Here is a 20,945-nt window from a genome sequence, read left to right on the forward strand (position 1 = left end):
CTGGTCTTGCCCTCAAAGACCTTCGCTTCATGGGCAGAACTCTTCTACAGTAAGTCTCCAGCAGGTGGCGTCATTCCAATCGTTACAGTGCCATAATCTTGGGAATAGCACTGACAATTTGGAGAGCAACCAGAAAAATCAAAGACTTCAGATGGATACCAAAACTAGCACAAGTTTTAGGAATTGAGGGTCCCTAGTTTATAGAAGAAAAGACTTAGAAGGGACACGATGACTATCTTTGTGCTGTCATACCAATATGAAGATATTGATGACAAGTCAAGATAGTTTACAGACTCATCTGCAAAAAAAAAATGGAGAATAGTCAAAGGGCATCTCCTCTGCTGTAATCATTTTATGTTTGGAAAACCATATTGTTTTAGGGTGATATTCATTTGCTCTGAAGCAAATGAGGTGAACAGTTTTATTGCCATTGTTCAGACTTCTTCAGGTTGTAAGCACAGATCACCTAGTCCAGCTCCCAAACGTCCCCTCCTACATTAAAATTCCACAATCTACATGAAAAGGTTGAAGAAGGCTATACAATGTCAACAAACCTGTTAGACTTGTTTGCTTCAAATTCAATGAAGCATATCACTCCAGGTTGTTATTGTTTTTCAAGCACTCATTTCAGCTAATTATAGTTTGACTGCCTGCCTCAAAATGCTGGTAATTAGGAAAAATATGAAGGAATTTCACTCAAGGCTTTCATCCAAGGTCTGTCAGATTTTTTTTTTTGTTGCACCAATTGTACTTACCGTGGGACTAGTTACAATGATTTGATAAAGGAGGTAATTTTGAAATGTACATATACCAATTGAATACATAAAATATGAACCATGGCAATCATGGGTTTATGGTAGAATCTGCTGAATTTTTTCCCCTAATTTCTTCCTTAGAACAAAATCTATAAGTTGTAGGCAGTCAGCAGCAAGGGCCTAGTCATCAGGGGGGCTTTCCTTAACTGGACCTGGCTCACTGGCAGATGCTCTCAATTTGTCTTACAAATGAGTGCTTGTTTTTGTTCTCACTAATGGATGCCTGCTAAAGTGTAATCAATGAAGCTGACAAAAAGAGGGTCCCTGAGATTTTATAAATGAAATTTCAAGAGCATAAGGTATCTCCACTTTTAGATAAAGTGGATTAAAAATCTGAGTTAGCCAAGGGAGGAAAAAAGAGGAAGCATTGTCCCAAACAAGCAGTTTACCTATTTGGTATCCAATAAATATGGTTTGAGGGTGTTTTGTTCTGTATAAGACTAAGACAAGGTAAATAATCAAAGTGATCTCTTCTAAATTATCTAGTTTCTTGGAATTCTCTGAGATGAGTTATAGCAGTTCAGTTCAATAACAACTCAACAAACATCTGTTAAATACTCATAATGTGCAGAGGCTAAAGGCAGGGAAAAATATTTAGATAAGTCCCTAACTTCATAAAGCTTATAGTTTAGTAGAGTGCACCTAAATAATGCTTCTATAGAAATAGACAAGGATGTTTTTTATTCTTCCAAGTTTGCTATAACCTTAATTTGTCACTTATGGAAGACTATATGATTATGTAGCCTTTGCACAAAGACTACAAAATACATTCAGTTATTAGGGGTTGGTAGCACATCTTGGGGCTCCCAGCCATGAATGATACATAGCAAAGTGCGTTTCTTCCTTCATTCCCTTGTCACCAAAGCAGGAAGTACAAGCTGGAGCAGTTAAACATACTGAAGAAGAGCATGAGGGTTGTTCCAGCAAAAGGCTGGCTAGCAAATGCTTTACCCCTCGCCAGCTGCCTGCATCATCTCATCTAGTAATGCCACCCTTGTGCTGCAGAGAATTGTCAAAATTATTCCAGTCTGGAGACAGACTCTGACAAAAGAGTTCTTCAAACACCTTATACTAAGGTCTGCGGCCCTCCCTCACTTAAATCCAATTCAGTGCAAATCATGACATCACCCTGATGTCACGGTCCTCTTTGGGAATGAAGGAAGGACAAACGACAACAACTGAGGTTTGCACAACTTCAGAAAGGAAATCTTTCAGTCCCAGTAAAGGGGAGGATATTTCTGTAGCAATAAAACAGTATAGCCCCTTTTTATATTAGTTCACAAAATTTTATGGTAGGGAGCAACATAGGCGATCATCTAAATGTGAGAAGCTGCTGGGAAGAACAACTGGGAATGGTTAGTTTGGAGAAAAGTAGACTTGGGCTGGAAGCATCATAACCATTGTCCCATATTTAAAGGAATTTCATGTTGAAGAGAGATTACATTGGTTCTGTTTGGTCCCAGAAGGCCAGCATTAGGAGCAACAGCTCGACAGTGCAAGCAAACAAGCTTGGGCTTGGGTTTGATGTAAGAAAAACCTTCCTAACAATTAGAATTGGCCAAAAATGAGCTACTTCAGGAAGTAGGGGGTTTCTTCTCACTAGAAATCTTCAAGTAAGATCTAGGACTTTCCCACTTCTCCAGCAGTATTCTCACCCTAGAGATTCTTTCATTCGTGAAGCCCTTTCTTCTGGTTGATTAGTTACTGCCCTGAACCTCCATTTTAGGAGGCACTCAAGTCAGCCATATTCACTTCTGGCCCACAGTTGCTACTTACTGTCTGGACTTCCATTTCCACTCTAGCAGCCTTCTCACCCTGAAGATCACTCCCCTCCCACCATGCTTCGTAGTTTTCCCTTTTATAGGTTGTCTTCCCCATTACCATGTAAGCTTCTTGAGCTAAAGGATTGTATTTTTGCTTATATTTGTATTCCTAGTGCCTAGCATAGTGTCTGGCACATAGCCAAACACTAACAGATGTTCTGTCTATCTATTGATCTATCCATCCATTTATCTGTCTGTTTATCTATTCATCTATCTGTCTATAAATCTCTGTATAGTCAGTCAACACTTAACAGATGATCTGTCTATCTATTCATCCATCTAACTGTCTATCTCTCTATAGATCAAAGTCAAAACAATAGATGCTCTGTCTATCTGTCCATCCATCCATCCATCCATCTATCTATCATCTGTCTGTCTATCTGTTCATATGTCTATCTCTCTATAGATCAAAGTCAACACTTAACAGATGCTCTACCTGTCTGTCTGTCTACCTATCTAAACACTTGTTGAGCTGGCTATAGAGGGGATTTTTCTTCCTAGGTCTGGATTGTACTAGATTGCCTCTGAGGTATCATTAGGTACCTTGCAACTCAGAGAATCTATTTTTATTTCCTTCATTCTTTTTATTTAAATAGATGAGGAAGATGATGTCCAAAGAAGTAAAGCAATGTGTTTAAGGTCACAAAATAATTTGGTTCATTCCTCTCTCAATTTTTTGTGTAGTTATCTACCAACCTTAAAAACAGAAGACATATACTCAAGTTTCTAGAGTGATATGCATAGTCAGAAGTAAGGAATGTTGCTTGAGTTAATGTTATTTTCTGTGTAGCACAGGCTGGGTAATAGAGAACAGAATGGCTCTTTTTTATTCTTTTCTGTCTGCCTTCCTGTCTTCCTGCTTTCTTGGTACAGACAAATTGAAAAAAGATGTCCCTGTATTTCTATGTTGACTGCAATATGGCTCCTGTCTACTAAGAAAACATTTCAAAAGATCAAAAAAAAATCTCCTGGCTTGAGATACATTTAAATATAATCCCCCAATTTAAAAAAAATTATTGTTTCACATAATTTAAAATACAACTACTCCAAAAGACTGAAAATATTCTGAGCTTCACTGTTTAATATTTAATTACATTGAGTGCCCTTTCCAGTGCCTGCTGAGTAATTTATTTCATTGCTGTTACTTTGCATTTCTGAAAGTCTGCCTTATTAGCTAGAATTAGGTATGTATAAGTGAAGGATAAATTAAGAAAAGGTTCCCACCCCCAAAGATAAATAGCTAGCAACTTCTTCAAATTCCCAAGTATCTGGATAATATAATTTCAACTGAAATCTGTTCAAAATAAAATAAAATTTGAAAGCAATAAAATGAATTTTACCTTAATATGCTTCACTCCGCAACTAACTACTCTGTTTGGTTGATATGGATCCCAGGAAATATCAAAAATCTGTTTGAGGGAGGAAAGCATAAAACATTATACCAAAACATTTAAAATTGCTATTTTGATAATCCTGGATATATACTAAAATTTAATTAGCTTTTCATGTTTCCAGATGTTAGGCTCAGTTAAATAGGACACAGTGTTATATTAATTCAGTGCTTTAGAGCTTGGATAAAAATTGAATTGGGTTAAATCAGGACTTCTTAACCTGTGGTCCATAGACCTTATGAATAAATCTCACTAAGTTTGTGAATTTGGATGGGAAAAATAATCTTTATTTTCACTAACCTTTGATTTCCATTGTATTCCTATGTATTTTATTTTATGCACATAGAAATGTTATTCTGAGAAGAGGTCCAGAAGCTTTGGCACCAAAGTGCTAAAAGGGTCCATGACATAAAAAAATTAAGAACTTTAGATGAAGATGACATTTTCTTTATTCCCCCCCCCCCCCCCGCTTATTAAAAGCTTGAGAGTCTCCTGAGCGGCAATAGAAACAATTACAACCATTTAGAACCGACTGATGGCATTTTCTGTAAAATTGCACTCAAGAAACTTCAAATATATCTACACAAGAAATGCATTTAACTACTAAGGTGCTATAGCAATTCACCAATGGTATGTTTAAGGTCCTATTTATATAAACAATATGAATAGAGTTTGTATTTTTCTAAATATCTTAAAATGCTCCTGCAGAATGTACTTTTCAACCCTTTCTGCAGATACCTGCAGGTAGTACTAGTCTCCTTTTGGAGATGGGAAAAACAATACAGAGAAAAGTAAACTGATCATCAGAGCTAGCAATAAAACCCAAGTCTTCTTTCTGGTGATCTATCTATTTAAGCAATAGTGAAGTTAGTCATAGGCATATATGGGGGCAATAATATTTATGTTGGACCAATAACAAAGATTAATTTAACCTATAACTACCCTCTAGAAAGAATTGGAGAAATATCAGTAAAATATTGCCATTACAAAATAAAGGTAAGACCTGAAAAGGAGGTGAGTTTGTCACATAGTGAGAATAAAGAGAACCAGTAGATAGCCTATTTGCTCCATTGGTACACACGCAATATCAAAACATATAGAAATCCCTCCACATGTTGAGCAGATCCTTTCTGGGAGATTTAAGAGAAAACAGAGAAGAGTCATGGATGGATTGCAATGTGCACCACTGTAGGGTTTACCCATAGTAATGAGATCACAGATCTCTCAAAATGACTAAGTTCAGGCCCATTCCACTTTGCATTAGCTGACCTGCTTGGTTTCAACTCCATAGAACATGATATCCATTGGCATTCCATTCTGTCCCCCTCCCCCTCTGTTTTCTTGCCTCCCTTTGTATGTTGTCTCCTCCTTTAGACTGTAAGCTCCTTACAGGGCAGGGACTGTCTTTCTTTTTCTTAATTGTATCCTCAGCTCTTAGCATAGTGCCTGGCACATAGTAGGCACTTTAATATATGTTTATTGGATTGGATCAGATTGGAAGTACAAGTTCCTACATGAGGTCTCTTCAGATCACCCCGTTCTTGTTATTGTCCTCCCAATTAGGTTGTATGTGTATGTACACACACACACATACATACATACGTATAATGGTTACTTATCTGTGCACGTGTTGTTCCATGCAAGCTTTCTGAGGATAGAGACTGTTTTATTATTGCCTTTGGAAGTCTGATACTTTGCACAATGCCTGGCACACAATAGGTGCTTAATAAATGCTTGTTGAATTAATAAATGAGTGGTTTGTGGAGAAGATGTGCTGAAAAAAACAACTTGATTATCTGGGAACTATTTACACTTTTTTTTACTTGTAAATGAGCACAAAGGAGATAATAATATCCAAGCAAGAGGGGAAAAAACACTATGGACAAAGAAAAGAATAAAATGATATTCAGAAGAAATTTTCTGAAGAATTTAGAAGCAAAGAATTTGAGAATAGGCTCATAGAAACATTAAATTCTTTCCTTTGGTAAGATTTTCCTAGATCAAGGTGTTCTTCCCAATTATGGCTTTCCATATCCATGCAAAGAGAATAGGTCTAATATTGACATTAGGCATTGATTCAGTTTATGCTTCAGAAAGGAGTTCTGGTGTAGGAAGAATAAGTAAGGCATAAATAAGATATGGCAGTATAATAATGTAATTGTAGTCATTGACGGGTAGCTTGTGGGTGTGTATAAGTTATATATAGGTATATGTGAAAGGTGGGGTGGTGCCAGAAAGTTTGGAAAACTCAACAGTGGCCACTCAATTGGAAAATATCAATTTATGTTCCAATACAAAAGAAGGGCAATGCCAAGGAATGTTCAAATTATTGAACAATTGCATTCGTTTCACACACTAGCAAGGTTATGCTTAACATTCCACAAGATAAGCTTCAGCAATATGTGAACCGAGAATTACCAGAAGAGCAGCCTGATGTTCCAGGAGGCAGAAAAATTAGATAGCAAATTGCCAACATTTACTGGATTAAGGAGAAAGCAAGGGAGTAGCATAAAAAACATCTACTTCCACTTCACTGACTATACTAAAGCCTTTGGTGATATGGATCACAACAAAATGCACCAAGTCCTTAAAGAGAAAGGAGTACCAGATCATCTTACTTGTCTTCTTAGTTTCTGTGATTCTTCCTCAATCCTCCATAGAGGTTGTGCTTGAGACTCTAGAAGGCCTGTCTGGTCCTTTTTATTTTCATTACTAGTGCTTTCCTTCTGTCATCATTTTTATTTTCATTACTAGTGCTTTCCTTCTGTCATCACTCATTTTCTTTTTTTTTTTTTTTACATATAAGGTATTTTATTTTTTCCGTTACATGTAAAGATAGTTCTCAACTTTTGTTTATACAAGCTTTACAATTTCAGATTTTTCTCCCTCCCTCCCCTCCCTCCCCCCTCCCCTAGACAGCAGGTAATCTGATATAGGTTATATCTATATATCTATATACATATAGATATAGATATATATCTATACACACAGATATATATATACACATAATAACATTAATCCTATTTCTGCATTAATCCTGTTATAAGAGAAAAAATCAGAGCAGTGATGCAAAACCTCAAAATAGAAGAAAAAAAAAACAACAACAGCACCCAAAACAAAATAAATAGTATGGTTCAATCAGCATCTATACTCCACAGTTCTTTTTTTTTTTCCTGGATTTGGAGATCCTCTTCTATCATGAGTTCCCTGGAACTCTTCTGTACCATTGCATTGGTGAGAAGAATATAGTCCATCACAGTAGGTCAACACTCAATGTTGATGATACTGTGTACAATGTTCTTCTGGTTCTGCTCATCTCACTCATCATCAGCTCACATAAGACCCTCTAGGTTTCTCTGAACTCCTCCTGCTCATCATTTCTTACAGCACAATAGTATTCCATTGTATTCATATACAACTTGTCCAGCCATTCCCCAATTGATGGGCACCCCCTCAACTTCCAATTCCTTGCTACCACGTAAAGAGCAGCTCTAAATATTTTTGTACATGTGGGTCCCTTTCCCCTTTCCATGATTTCTTTGGGAAAAAGACCTAAAAGTGGAATTGCTGGGTCAAAGGGTATGCACAGCTTTATCGCCCTTTGGGCATAATTCCAAATTGCTCTCCAGAATGGTTGGATCAGTTCACAGCTCCACCAACAATGAATTAGTGTTCCAATTTTCCCACAGCTTCTCCAACATTTATTATCTTCCTTTTTTGTCATTTTAGCCAATCTGATAGGTGTCAGGTGGTACCTCAGAGTTGTTTTAATTTGCATCTCTCTAATCATTAGAGATTTAGAGCATTTTTTCATATGGGAATAGATAGCTTTGGTTTCTTCATCAGAAAACTGCCTGTTCATATCTTTTGACCATTTCTCAATTGGGGAATGAGTCACTCATTTTCAAAACATGACTGGTTCAATACCTTGTCTATTATGCACACCTTAGGATACTTTTGGAGATTGACTCATTATGAGTATCCTGCACCCACCAGGCTCCTGCAATTGTGACTCTTCTGAAGTTGGGGTTTCCCATGATCTGCAGTCATTTACCATTAAGAAGGAAGATACTCACATTTTTAAAAAATGTTATATATGTATATATACATATACATATACACACACATATATTTTAGGGGGTAGGGCAATGAAGGTTAAGTGACTTGCCCAGGGTCACACAGCTAGCGAGTGTCCAGCACACACATACTTTACAGAAGTGTGAAGCATGGAGTCATTAAAAAACATGATTCGATTTCCCAAATATGACCAGGCCAGTTTCCTATTTGCATTCAATTGTAGAACCTCACTTTAGGGAACATAACTCAATTCAATTCTATTCAACAAACTATACACTACATAGCAGCTCAAGCTATTAATAAGGCATATTTTAAAAATCAACCATTGTTAGAAATTTAAAACAGTGAAGCAAAAAAGTGTATTATTCAAAACATTTTTGAGACATATAATTCTTACAGACTATAAGTAGTTATCCTATTCCTTCTTCCCTGATTGCATGCAATTATTCAATTAAATCTTACTGATTTTAATAGGAGCTGCACACAGACAAAAAAGACACTTGGGATCATTAAATATAACTTAATTTTTATGGCATATATGTGTATATGGGAGGTATAGTGGATGGAAAGCTAGGCTCGTGGTGGGAAGTCCTAGAAGTAATGTGATTCATCAAGAACAGGTCATACCAAAGTAACCTTATGCGGTAATGGTTCTTGCCAATTCCAACTCCTCTACCTATTACCTTGATCCCATTCTGTCCTGTCTCATCCAGGAGCTTGTCCATTTGATCATACAATATTTTTGTCCTAATTTTCTTTATCTATGTGTTCTTTTTCTGCTACCAACAAACATGATCTGATCTCCATCCTTTAAAAAGCTTCACAACTTATCATCCCCTCGAGTTATAATATTTCTTTTTCTTTTCATAGTCAAACTCATGGGTGGTGGTGGTGGGAACTATCTATTTCCATTAACTCCACTTTGCCATCTCTAGAACTCATTGCTCAATCCCTTGTAATTTGGCATCCATCCCACTACTCTAAGCAAACTGCTCTCTACAAGGTTATCAATCATCTCTTTACTGTTAAATCCAATAATCTCTTCCCATTCTTCATCTTTCCTAATAAATCTTCAATGTTTGACACAAATGACATCATACATACTCTCTCCTCTCTTGGGTTTTAGATACTCCTGTCTCCAAGTTCTCTTCTAACCCATCAAACAAATAATCCTGTCTCTTTTACAAGTTCATATTCTGCCCCTGTGCAGATATATTCTAGAGCTCTGTCCTAGACCATCATTTCTTCTCTTTATAGGCTCTCAGAGATTTAATTTGCTCTAATGATTCAATTTTTCATCTCCATGCAAATGATGCCCCATTCTAGATATCCAGCCTCCATCTCTCTCCTGAGTTCCAGGCCTGAATCTCCAATTGCCTGTTTGACATCTCCACCTGGAAGTGCCACAGCCACCTGAAACTCAATATGACCTCCACAACACTTACCTTTCTGTCTAATCCCATGCTTCCCCCTTCCTTGTATATTTCTGTCAAAGGTACCACCATCCTTTGGCACCCAAGCTTGCAACTTAAAAGTCAGCCTCAACTCTTCACTCTCCTTCCACCCCCATATTCAATTAGTCGCCAAGCCTTGTGAATTCCAAGTCATCAATATCTCTCTCATCCGTCTTCTCAGTCATACGGCAACCACCCTTGTCTAAGCCCTTATCATTTCTTTGCTTTTAAAATTTTTATTTATTTTATTCTCACCTTAAGAAATAAAACAAGCTTTTCCATAATATGGTAGAATAGAAAACCCCCAGATGATTGTATATCAAACCGCAACTCTACTGTGTACAACTTGCTATTCCTTTTAGATATATAAGAAAGTTATTGTGTGACATTCTTTTCTTTTTCCTCTTTTTCTTCTCTCTCCCTCCCTTTCCCCCACCCTCACTACCATTAGATGCAAATATATGCTCTCATCACTCATCTGGGTTTTCTTCTCTCTAATACATCTTCCACACAGCTGTCAAATTGGCATTCCTAAAGGCCAGATCTCACCATGTCATTCCTCAATTTAAAAAGGGCTCCACATTCCTTTTAGATTAAAATACAGACAATTCTCTTTGGTATTTAAAGCCCTTTGCAATCTGTCTCCAGCATACCTTTTCCAGAAGAAAAGAGTTCAAATCCAGTCTCAGATTCTTACTAGCTGTGTGAACATGAACAAATCACTTAACTTCTAGTTTCCTCAATTGTAAAATGGAGATAATAATAGCACCTACCTTGCAAGCTTTTTGTGAGAATCAAATAAGGTATTGTAAAGCACTTAGCACAGTGCCTGGCACATAGTAGGCACTATATAGATGCTCATTCCTTCTTCACCCTCTTCCTATACACAATTCATTTACCTCCTCTGTGTCTTTCTATACATAGGCTGTGCCTCATGCCCTAAATGTTCTTCTTGCTCTTGGAAATCTTAGTTCCTTTTCTGGCTCATCTCAAGCCTCACCTCCTTTGACAGGCCTTTCTTGTTCCCTCAATTCTAAGTATTCCCTAGTTCTTTTTAATCTTTGTTATTTTTGTATATATAAAATAAATGTATATAAACAAATTCATATATTTATGTGTTTATGCCTATATTATATATTTAGCTATTTGTTTGTTTTGGGGTGGGGCAATGAGGGTTAAGTGACTTGCCCAGGGTCACACAGCTAGTAAGTGTCAAGTGTCTGAGGCCAGATTTGAACTCAGGTCCTCCTGAATCCAGGGTCAGTGTTTTATCCACTGAGCCACCTAGCTGCCCCTGTCAATTCATTTTTTTATAAAAGTATACTCAACGTATACAGGTATTTCCTCCATCAGCCAATGAATCCATAAACACTAGTTAATCACCTCCCTACTTGCCATGTACTGTTACTGGGGATAGAAATACAATTATGAGACAATCCATGTTCTTAAGGGGCTTACATTTTCTAGAAGGCAACAGGTTCACAAATAACTAAATATGGGGCAGCTAGGTAGCACAGTGGATAAAGCACTGGCCCTGGGTTCAGGAGGACCTGAGTTCAAATCTGGCCTCAGACACTTGACACTTACTAGCTGTGTGGCCCTGGGCAAGTCACTTAACCCTCATTGCCCAGCAAAACAAAACAAAACAAAAACATTTAAAAAATGAATTAGCAATGACTTCAAAAGAATTTAAAGTGTTAAGAACAAAAGTTATTTTTTAAAAAAGATATCTTATATACACATGTACACAGAAAGAGCTTTTGTATATTTTCATTATGAATGAGTCAGTGCAGTATAATTACCCTGTCTGAATGGCCAGTTGCTGTTGCCTGTAGTTTTCCCTTCTTCCAGTCCCAAATGCAGACTGTGTTTTTGGCATCCAATCCCACAGAGGCTAAACGCTAAGAAAAGAACATCGGGTTGTCAATTGGAGATTATGACAAAGAATTTTTTTTCCTGTTTAGAACATATGTGTGCAAGGTGATTTTTCCAAATTTATTTAAAATTAAGAAAAAAACCCTAAAGACAACACAGCATATGTCTACCATTAATCTATGCTGAAAATTCAGTAATAATTGGCAAAGCTTGTAAATTGATTACACAAATTTAAGTGATCAGATATTAGTACTAATCTTGGTTTTAGATTTTTCCCATAAAGTTTTGGCTGAAATCAATAGAAGTGATAAAGGAAGACAAACTGAGGGTAGGGTTTATCTCATACACTTAATTCAGGTTTGGATTACAGAGTCCAGTTTTCTGATATCAAGAAATCAAATAAAACTTGAAACTGAAGAAGCAAAACATAAAGAGAGAGGGAAAATATGAGATATGTATGAGAGAAGAGAAATATGGTTATAGCCATTATTCTAAATTGATAATAATCCATGTGCATTTAATAAACTAAAGAATAAGTTATTTTTTAATGTCACAAACATTTTTATTTATAGCTTTGGGTTCCAATTTTTATCCCTCCTTTCCTCCCTCCCCTCTCCTCTCCCTGAGGCAGCAAGCAATCAGATATGGGTCATACATGTATGATTATGTAAAACATGATCATATTTGTCATTTTGCACAAGAAAACTTGATTAAAAGAAAAAAATGAAAGAAAATGAAAAATAGTATACTTCAGCTTATGTTCCATCAATATCAGTTTAAAGAGTAAGTTATACCTAATAAAACTAATCTAGTTTTCTTGCCTCTGCTTTGAAATATTTAGTTAGGACCAGAATTTTTCTTCCAATAAAAAACATTAATTTAAAAACTAACAATATAGGTATGTGCAAAATCAAAATCAGACAATACATACATACATATATATATATATATATACACACACAAAATATATATAATACAAACCTCTGAAAATTTAATGCTGAAAAAGAACACATACATAGTGAGGCAATGTGATAAAGTGGGAAAAGTGCTGAGTTAGGAATCAGGAAATGGATGGGATCTAACCCAAAATCTATCACTGCTAACTGGGTAAATATTTGATTTTTGGACAAATCACAGTGTCTCTTAGTCTCAGTGTCCATAGGTATAAAATGTAGGTGATCATTGCTTCCCTCCCAGTCCTCCTGGAATCATTTTGAGGGGTGATTGAAATAATACACTGTAAACATGAAAGTATGATCCAAATATAAATTATTATTGTTATTGTCTGGGGTCCTTCATTAAAGATTGGACTCTATTGGAGATATATTCAGCATATAAAATATGCAGTACTATTTGTGTTTATATGGGATATTAAAGATTCATTCAGGGCTCACTCTAAAATTTTTTTCTTAACGTCTCCAAATTTCCATTTCTGCCACTAGAGGGAATGACTAGATGATGCCATTTTATCCCATGTGATGAATATGAAAGTGGAATAGTTTTTTATTCCAAAGCTATCCTGCTGCCTCAGGCATAGTGGATAGGAAGCTGTCTTAGAATCAGGAAGAGACCTAACTGACGATGAGCAAGTCACTTAACTCCTCAGTAGCACCCTTTCTCCCCTGACAATTCTTTGAGACTATAAATTAAAGCATAGCAAATAATGATGCATGGATGTGTGTTGGTAGAGCAGTTTCCTTACTGTGGGAACTTGCTACACTGATAAAATCACATATCTGGTCAAAAATTAAGAATGTTTCTTTATAATTAAGTATAAAGTGGACAATATATTTTATTTACTTGTTTTTTTCACTGGTGAAGGGAATGCCTCTACCAACAAAATGACAGATTTGGGGAGGGGAGCAAAGTAATGAGGGTTAAGTGACTTGTCCAAGGTCACACAGCTGTCAAGTGTCTGAGGCCAGATTTGAACTTAGGTCCTCCTGAATCCAGGGCTGGTGCTTTATCCACTGTGCCACCTAGCTGCCCCAAAATGACAGATTAATGAAAGAATCAAAGCATTATTTTTTGCCTCTAAAGGGTGACTGCATCTCCATCCTACCCACTGAGATCCCATCAGCATTCATCCTGCCCAACAGTTTCCCCTCAGGACTCCTGGGCCTTGCTCTCCACTCTTCCACTGAACCTAAAGATCACTGGCCCTTTACAGCCACCTCGAAGTTGAATTCTTCTAGCTGTCTCTCCCAATTCGAATGTAAGATTTGAACAGAGAGAACTGTCTTATTTTTCTATTTGTATTCTTGCCATACTATATGCATAATAAGGGCAAGAACGTAGACCCTCCCTGCCTTACCCACATAGCATCATTTCCTGTTCAGAAGCAATGCCCAACTCAGTGCCCAGGTTCCACACAGCTCCAGGGAGGTTTCTGGAGTTTTTTGGTTGAATCCTCAAAATGTTTGGGAGATACAGTTTCAGTATCCATGCACTCTTCCTCATGGGTAATATGGTCACCTGTGGAAGAGTGTATCCTATGTATGCATAGGGGACTCTTGTTACTTTATTTGTTATGCTGTTTGATTGAAGTCTTTTGTTTTGAACTCATGGATTCTGGATGGCTGGTAAAAATAAAAACACTCGTGGTTTTGAATGACTCAAATCTCTGGTAGCTTTTTCAGCCACCCATATGTGAGGGGGCATCTCAGGTATTATTCTTCTAAAAGAAAATCCACAAAATCATTACAAATAAATAAAACCACTCTTCACAGAGCTGGAGAACCTTAGAGTTATAAGGGACATCAGAGGTCAGAGAGTACAGCCCTAGCCAATGTATAAACTCACTCTATACAATCTTCTAGAAGTAGCCATTCAGGCTATGCTAGAGTACCTTGGAGTCAGCTTATTCTATTACTTGAATAGAAAAACAAAAGGAAATCAATTTAGTTCAAATTTCATGTAACATTCCTTTAACTACTTTAAAGGCATTTTCTATGACCTTTCATTGGTTGCGAAATGACACACCATTTATCTATTTCTAAATATCACTGGATCCCATAGGACTCTGACCTGGGAATAACTACATACCCTGAAGCAATAGGCAGCAATGAGCCAGGAAATGCATCATGGGAAACAACTAGAAAGACATTTTTGTCAACTGGCAAGTAAATACTATGGATTGTTTGATTTCCCCAATAAAACAAATCTAAAAATGAAATAGTTGGGATTCTAACATAAAATAAAGGCAAGCAAATGAAAGTCTCTCATCTCTCATCTCATTTAGTGTTTTTTTTTCTTTTTCAGATAGCCCAGAACATATCTTGATAAAGAAATGTTTAGGAAAACATATTTGCAACAACATCAAAGTAAATATGAGCAGTGAATCGCTCCATCTATTAAGTCTGTGTGTGAGTGTGTGCATGGCTAAAACAGATGAAAACTCAAAATAATAAGGTAGACATTTATGTGTAAATATATGCACATAAACTGTATATGAAAATGAACTCATACTGGCCCAGTTTATAAGGCTATATAATATACACACTGAAATAATAGCTTCTATTTAAATAGTACTTTAGGGTTTTTAATAAGCTTTCCATATATTATCTCATTTGGTCCCCAAGACAACCCTGAAAAGTAAGTTTTATCATTACTATCTTTTTTTTTTTTTTGCAGGCAATGGGGGTTAAGTGACTTGCCCAGGGTCACACACCTAGTAAGTGTCAAGTGTCTGAGGCCAGACTTGAACTCAGGTACTCCTGAATCGAGGGCCAGTGCTTTAATCACTGTGCCATCTAGCTGCCCCTTATCATTACTATCTTACAGATGAGGAAACTTGAGGCTCATAGAGGCTTGCACATGGTCACATCATTGACTTAGTTTGTAATTTTGAATCAGAGGCAGGATTGAAATTCAAGTCTGTCCTGAGTTCAAATCTATACCCCTTTCCAATATAACTGCATTGTTTCTCATCTTCAGTCATTTTTCAGTAGTGTCCAAAACTTCATGACCCCATTTGGGGTTTTCTTGACAAAGATATGGGAGTGCTTTCCATTTCCTTTTCCAGCTCATTTTATAAATGAGGAAACAGATGCAAACAAGGTTGAGTGACTTGCCCAGAGTCACACAGCTTGTAAGTGTCTGCAGCTGGATTTGAACTCAAGATGACTCCAGGCTCAGTACTCTTTCCACTGTGCTACCTATATGCCTGTTTCTCATCTACTGATAGATAAATATCAGGATAGAAATAAAAAATTCTGAACAACGTTATTGTTTGGAAAATTCAACAAAGTTGTTGAAAAAAAATTTCCAAACAGGACAACCCCTGGAATGGAATAAATTTCTTGGGACCATAGTGATCTCATACTGTTCATTTTTATACCCCCTACGCTCTAGCCAAATTCAGTGTCTTACTGTTTTCAGAATATGCCCTCTCCTTTTCTGCCTTTGTTCATGTGTTCCTTATTCCTACAATGCCCTACTTTGCATTATTGTGTGTGTGTTTGTATGCATGCTTATCTCTCCTCAAAATGTCTTCATATATGTGTGTGTGTGTGTGTGTGTGTGTGTGTATACACCACTATAGTTTTCCTAAGGTTGTTTCAGAAGCCAACAACCTACTAGGCCTAGTCAGAAAGACATGAGTTCAAATTCTGACTCAGACACTTCCTAGTTTTTTGCTACTGGGCAAGTCATTTAACCTTTGTCCCAGTTTCCTCATCTGGGAAAACAGTAGCAGCTGGTGGCACAGTGAATAGAGCTCAGGGTAGGAGTTAAGAAGAACTGAGTTCAAATATAGTCTCAGAAACTTGCTAGCTGTGTGACCCTGGGCAAGTCACTTACCTCCTGTTTGTCTCAGTTTCCTCAGCTATAAAAATGAGGATAATAACAGCACCTACCCTCCCCCCCAATTTAAAAATATTAAGGATACTATCACCTAGCTTAACCACAATTCTCGCCCCCCCCCAAAAATCAATAATAAGTTTTATCAGGACACAGTAAGAGAGATGGCCAAATTGATGGGATACATATGTATGCATGCATGTATGCACATACATATGCATGTATACACACATGTATGCGTGTGTGTATATATTTGTATGTGTGTATATTAAAATCATATATAGATACATATATAATTTTGATGGGACCATCAGGAAGTCAGAAGGCTTGTTTTCTAGCCATTCATTATTCTTCTACTAACTAGCTGCGTGACCTGCTTAACCACTGGGGACTTTAGCTTCCTCATGTCTATAATAAAAAGGTTGGACTGAATGATTCCTATGGTCTCTTCCAATCCCAATATCTATTAATTTTGGCTATTTCTTCACTTTTCAGAAGAATCACAACTGTCTCAAATTGATCAAAAACTGTTTCTGTAGCGACTTTCAGAGAAGGAGATTTCATAAATCTCTTTAAAATCCAGTTCCTTTCAGCCACAGAGTCCCATCTACAGATTACTGTTCTCTAATCCTCACTGCTAGGAAACATAAATCACGCTGGCTGGAAGAACCATCAAGGCATTCCCATAATGAGGCCTGTCCCTCTGCAGTCTTGTTTTCAATCCTGGGTAGCTGTTTTCTAGGAAGCACCAATCGCAGAACCTCCATAATATCTATGCTGCTTTGAGGTTTACAAAGTGGCTTACATGCATTATCCCAACTGATCCTCACTGCAGTTTGGTGACATAGGTACCGTATTATAGGTATTAGTTCTTTTTTATTATTATATTATAATAAAAATATATTTAAAATAGGGAATATAATTATTATACAATATAAAAATGTTTATTATACAGTATATTATATTAATATGATATGCAATTAATGTATTATAACATTTAAATGTAATTATTATTATTCCTTTTTTTTCCTGATGAGGAAAGTGAGGCTCAGTGATTTGTCCATGGGGACACAGTTTATGAATGCCAGAGGTTGGATTAAAATCCAGGTCCTTTGTGGCTCCTAGTCCAGTGCTCTTTCTGAAATTCCAAACTTTTTTAAAGAGCTCATAAGGCTTTCCAGAAGTCCATTCCCTACATCTGTTTGATACAGAGAAACATTTCTTTGTTCCCATCCTGTTTTAGATTTGCCTCCAAACTAAAAGATGGCCACCTTTAAGACTTCTGCTTCTCCTTTGAGTATATATATATGTGTGTGTGTGTGTGTGTGTGTGTGTGTATACACACACACACACACACACACACACACATCAGAAGAGCTACCATTATGGAAGTTTTTCTGCTCACAGCCCTTTCACCAAATCAAGAACTACTGCAGACACATTCAACTATTGGCTTCAAATTATGATTCCAAAAATACTGCAAGTTTTAAGAATTTTGGAGACTACAAAGACAATACTTAAAAAACAGAAACTGAAAGTATCCATACCTGTCCATCTGAATCAAAAGCCAGGCAAGCAATTCCATGTGTATGTACATCTTTAAGAATAGAAACAGTATGTACATTATAAGAATCCCAAATACAAATATAAGGATCCTTCCCAACTTGTCCAGTCGCAACCAAGGTTTTATCCGGATGTAAGGCAAGGCTGAAAGAGAGAAGAAAAAAAAAGTCTAGGCAACACTTATAACTGATCTAATCAGTGCAAAAACTCATCAAAGTCAAAGAAAATATTGACATTTTTATATTCTCCAAATTATTCCAATTTATTTGTCACTTCTCTATGCCTATAATGTCAAGAGAAAAGGTATTGAAATTGGTACTAAAATAATTTATCTGATTAATCTAAAGAACAATGTTTAACCTAAGCGAATACAGACAGTACAATTCAGCAATGGGAACATTTAGCCAAATTTAGACTGGTGGATTGCCATGAAAAACAGATGTGACTATTTTGGTTGTATTTGGTTCATTTGAAAGGCTGATCACTCCTCTATGTGAGTTCTATAATTACTGTTGTTGACTATATTTGCATACTGATTTTGAAAATATTGTTTACCTTTCAAGCCATCTCATGTACCTTTGAAAAAATGCTGACAGCTTGGAAAAGTGCCCCACTTAGAGTTAATTAAACCTGTCTGCAAAACACTACCAATCGTTAGACTTGTTATGATAGCAAGGCTCTGAAGGGTCACAGAGTCACTTGCTATTTCCAAGTCTGTCACCAAGGATTATGCATTTTTTAAATGAAAATTTCTATTTTACATAAATCACTGTGCCCCCAGAAGAACTTCAAATGGATATACTTAGGGTTTATTGGCAATTTTCCTATCAAAATAAATCTTTTTCAAAGCACCAATAGTATTTGGAGGAACCTCTAGTAGCAAGAAACTAAAAATTCAATGATCGTTTTGAAATTTCTAAAAGGAAAATCACCCAGTTTCTAAATTCACCAAATAAACAATAGACTATAACATTTCTAAAGGGAGGAGGAGGAGGAGCAGAAGAAAGAAAGAGAGGGAAGAAAGGATAGAAGGAAGGAAGGAGGGAACCAATTCATCAATAAGCTTTATCAAGAGCCTACTATGTGACAGACACTATTCTAGGTACTAGGAATACAAAGATAAAAACAAAATGGTCCCTGCCCACAAGGAGCTTTCATTACATTGGGTAAAACAACATGTACACATATTGGGAAGGGGAGGAAGAAAGGAAAGGCAGGAAATAAGCATCTATCAAGTGCCTACTATTTACCAGGAACTATGCTAAGAATTTTACAAATATTATCTCATTTGATCCTCACAACAACCCTAGAAGGTGGGTGCTATTATTATCCCCATTTTATAGGTGAACAAACTGGGACAGAGATTAAGTGACTTGTCCGAGGTTACACAGTTATAAAAAGTGTGAGGCTGAATTCAAACTCAGATCTTCCTAACTCCAGGCCCAGGGTTCCATCCACTCAGCTATCTCAAACATATTTACTAAATGTATTTACTTATATTACATACAAGTAAGTACAAAATGTATGCAAGGTAAATACAACACAATTTTGTGGGGGAGGGGCAGTAGCATCTGGGAAGACCAGGAAAAGTTTCATGTGGGAGGTAAGGGAGCTCAGTAGGCGCCAGGTCTAGAGTCAGGAAGACCTAGTCTCAAATACCTGCTTACCTGGGCAAGTCACTTAATCTCTATTTGCCTCAGTTTGCTCATCTCTAAAATGATCTGGAGAAAGAAATAGCAAACGTCTTTGCCAAAAAACAAAACCAAACCCAAATGGGTTCACAAAAAGTTGGACATGACTGAAAATGGCTGAACAACAACAAAATAGCAATATTGTATGCTGAATAACTGTGAATGATTTAGCTATTCTCATTAATACAAAGATCCAAGACAATCCCAAAGGACTCATGGTGAAAAATGCTATCCACCTCCAGAGAAAGAACTTATGGATATCTGAATGCAGATTTGGGGTTTTTTCACTTTTTTATGGTTTTTTTTTAATTTAAATTTTTGGTCTGTCTTCTTTCACATGACTAATACTGAAATAATGTTTTGCATGATTGCATATGTATAACATGTCAAATTGCTTACCATCTTGGTGGGGGGGGAGAATTTGGAACTCAAAAATTTTTTAAATGAATGTTAAAAATTGTTTTTACATGTAATTGGGGAAAAATAAAATATTATTTAAAAAAAACCAACTCACTTCACATTATTAGCCTTTATCTCTCCTCCCTTTCTTGGCCAAACTCTAGTCTGCTCCAGTTATCTCCTTTCTCTCCACTCATTCACTTCTCTGACTCTTGTAATCTGGTTTCCAATCTTATCACTCAATTGAAATCGATCATTCCAAAGCTACCTATCATCTTTTAATGACCAAATCCAATGATCCTTCCTCAATCCTCATCCTTCTTAACATCTTTAGAGTATGTGACACTATTTGACCACCCAGGTATTCCTGCATACTCTCTTCTCTCTGTGTTCTTATGACACTGCTCTCTCTTCATTCTACCTGTCTGATCGCTTCTTCTGTCTCTTGTTGAATCATTGCCATCAAATCCTTTCCACTAACTGCAGATATACGGAAAGCCTCTGTCTTAGATCCTCTCTTTTCTTTTCTCTTTAAACATTTTCTTTTAGTTACCTTGCTAGCTCTTATAGGTTCGATTATCATTATCTATGCAAATGTGTTTTCCTTCTCTCTCTCTTCCTCCCTCCCCTTCTCCCCCTCCCTCTTCCCTAGTCCAAATAGGACTGCCAGTTGGATCTTTCCAACTAGATGGTCTCATGACCATCTCAAATTCAACGCGTCTGAAACAGAATTCATTCTCTTCACCTCAAAACCCTCCCTTCCTCCCAACTGCTCTTTTGCTATCTCAGGTATTACCACCTTCCAGAACATCAAAGTTTGCAACTTTGGTATCCTCCTTGACTCCTTACTCACATTCACCACAATATCCAATCTGTTCACAAATCTTGTCATGTCTACCTTCACAATGTCTCTATATGTCCCCTTCTTTCCATTCACACAGCCATCCTCCTAGGAAGCAAGCCCCCATCATCTCTTATCTGGATTATTACAATAGCCTTATGATTAGTTCTCCTTGCCTAAAGTCTTTTCCCACTCCAATACATACTCCATTTGACT

The 20,945-nt window shown here is 36.8% G+C and overlaps 1 protein-coding gene across 1 annotated transcript in view; it reads right to left on the reverse strand.

Moving 5' to 3' along the window:
* EML6 (EMAP like 6) overlaps positions 1 to 20,945 on the reverse strand; it is a 325,245-nt gene that overhangs the window by 145,554 nt on the left and 158,746 nt on the right. Inside the window, 3 exon segments of the mRNA XM_043989586.1 lie at positions 3,979 to 4,047; positions 11,363 to 11,461; positions 17,783 to 17,942. Of these exon segments, the coding sequence (XP_043845521.1) occupies positions 3,979 to 4,047; positions 11,363 to 11,461; positions 17,783 to 17,942 (328 nt within the window).

Source organism: Dromiciops gliroides, chromosome 2 (assembly GCF_019393635.1).
Source record: "Dromiciops gliroides isolate mDroGli1 chromosome 2, mDroGli1.pri, whole genome shotgun sequence".
In the NCBI taxonomy this organism is placed as follows: domain Eukaryota; kingdom Metazoa; phylum Chordata; class Mammalia; order Microbiotheria; family Microbiotheriidae; genus Dromiciops; species Dromiciops gliroides.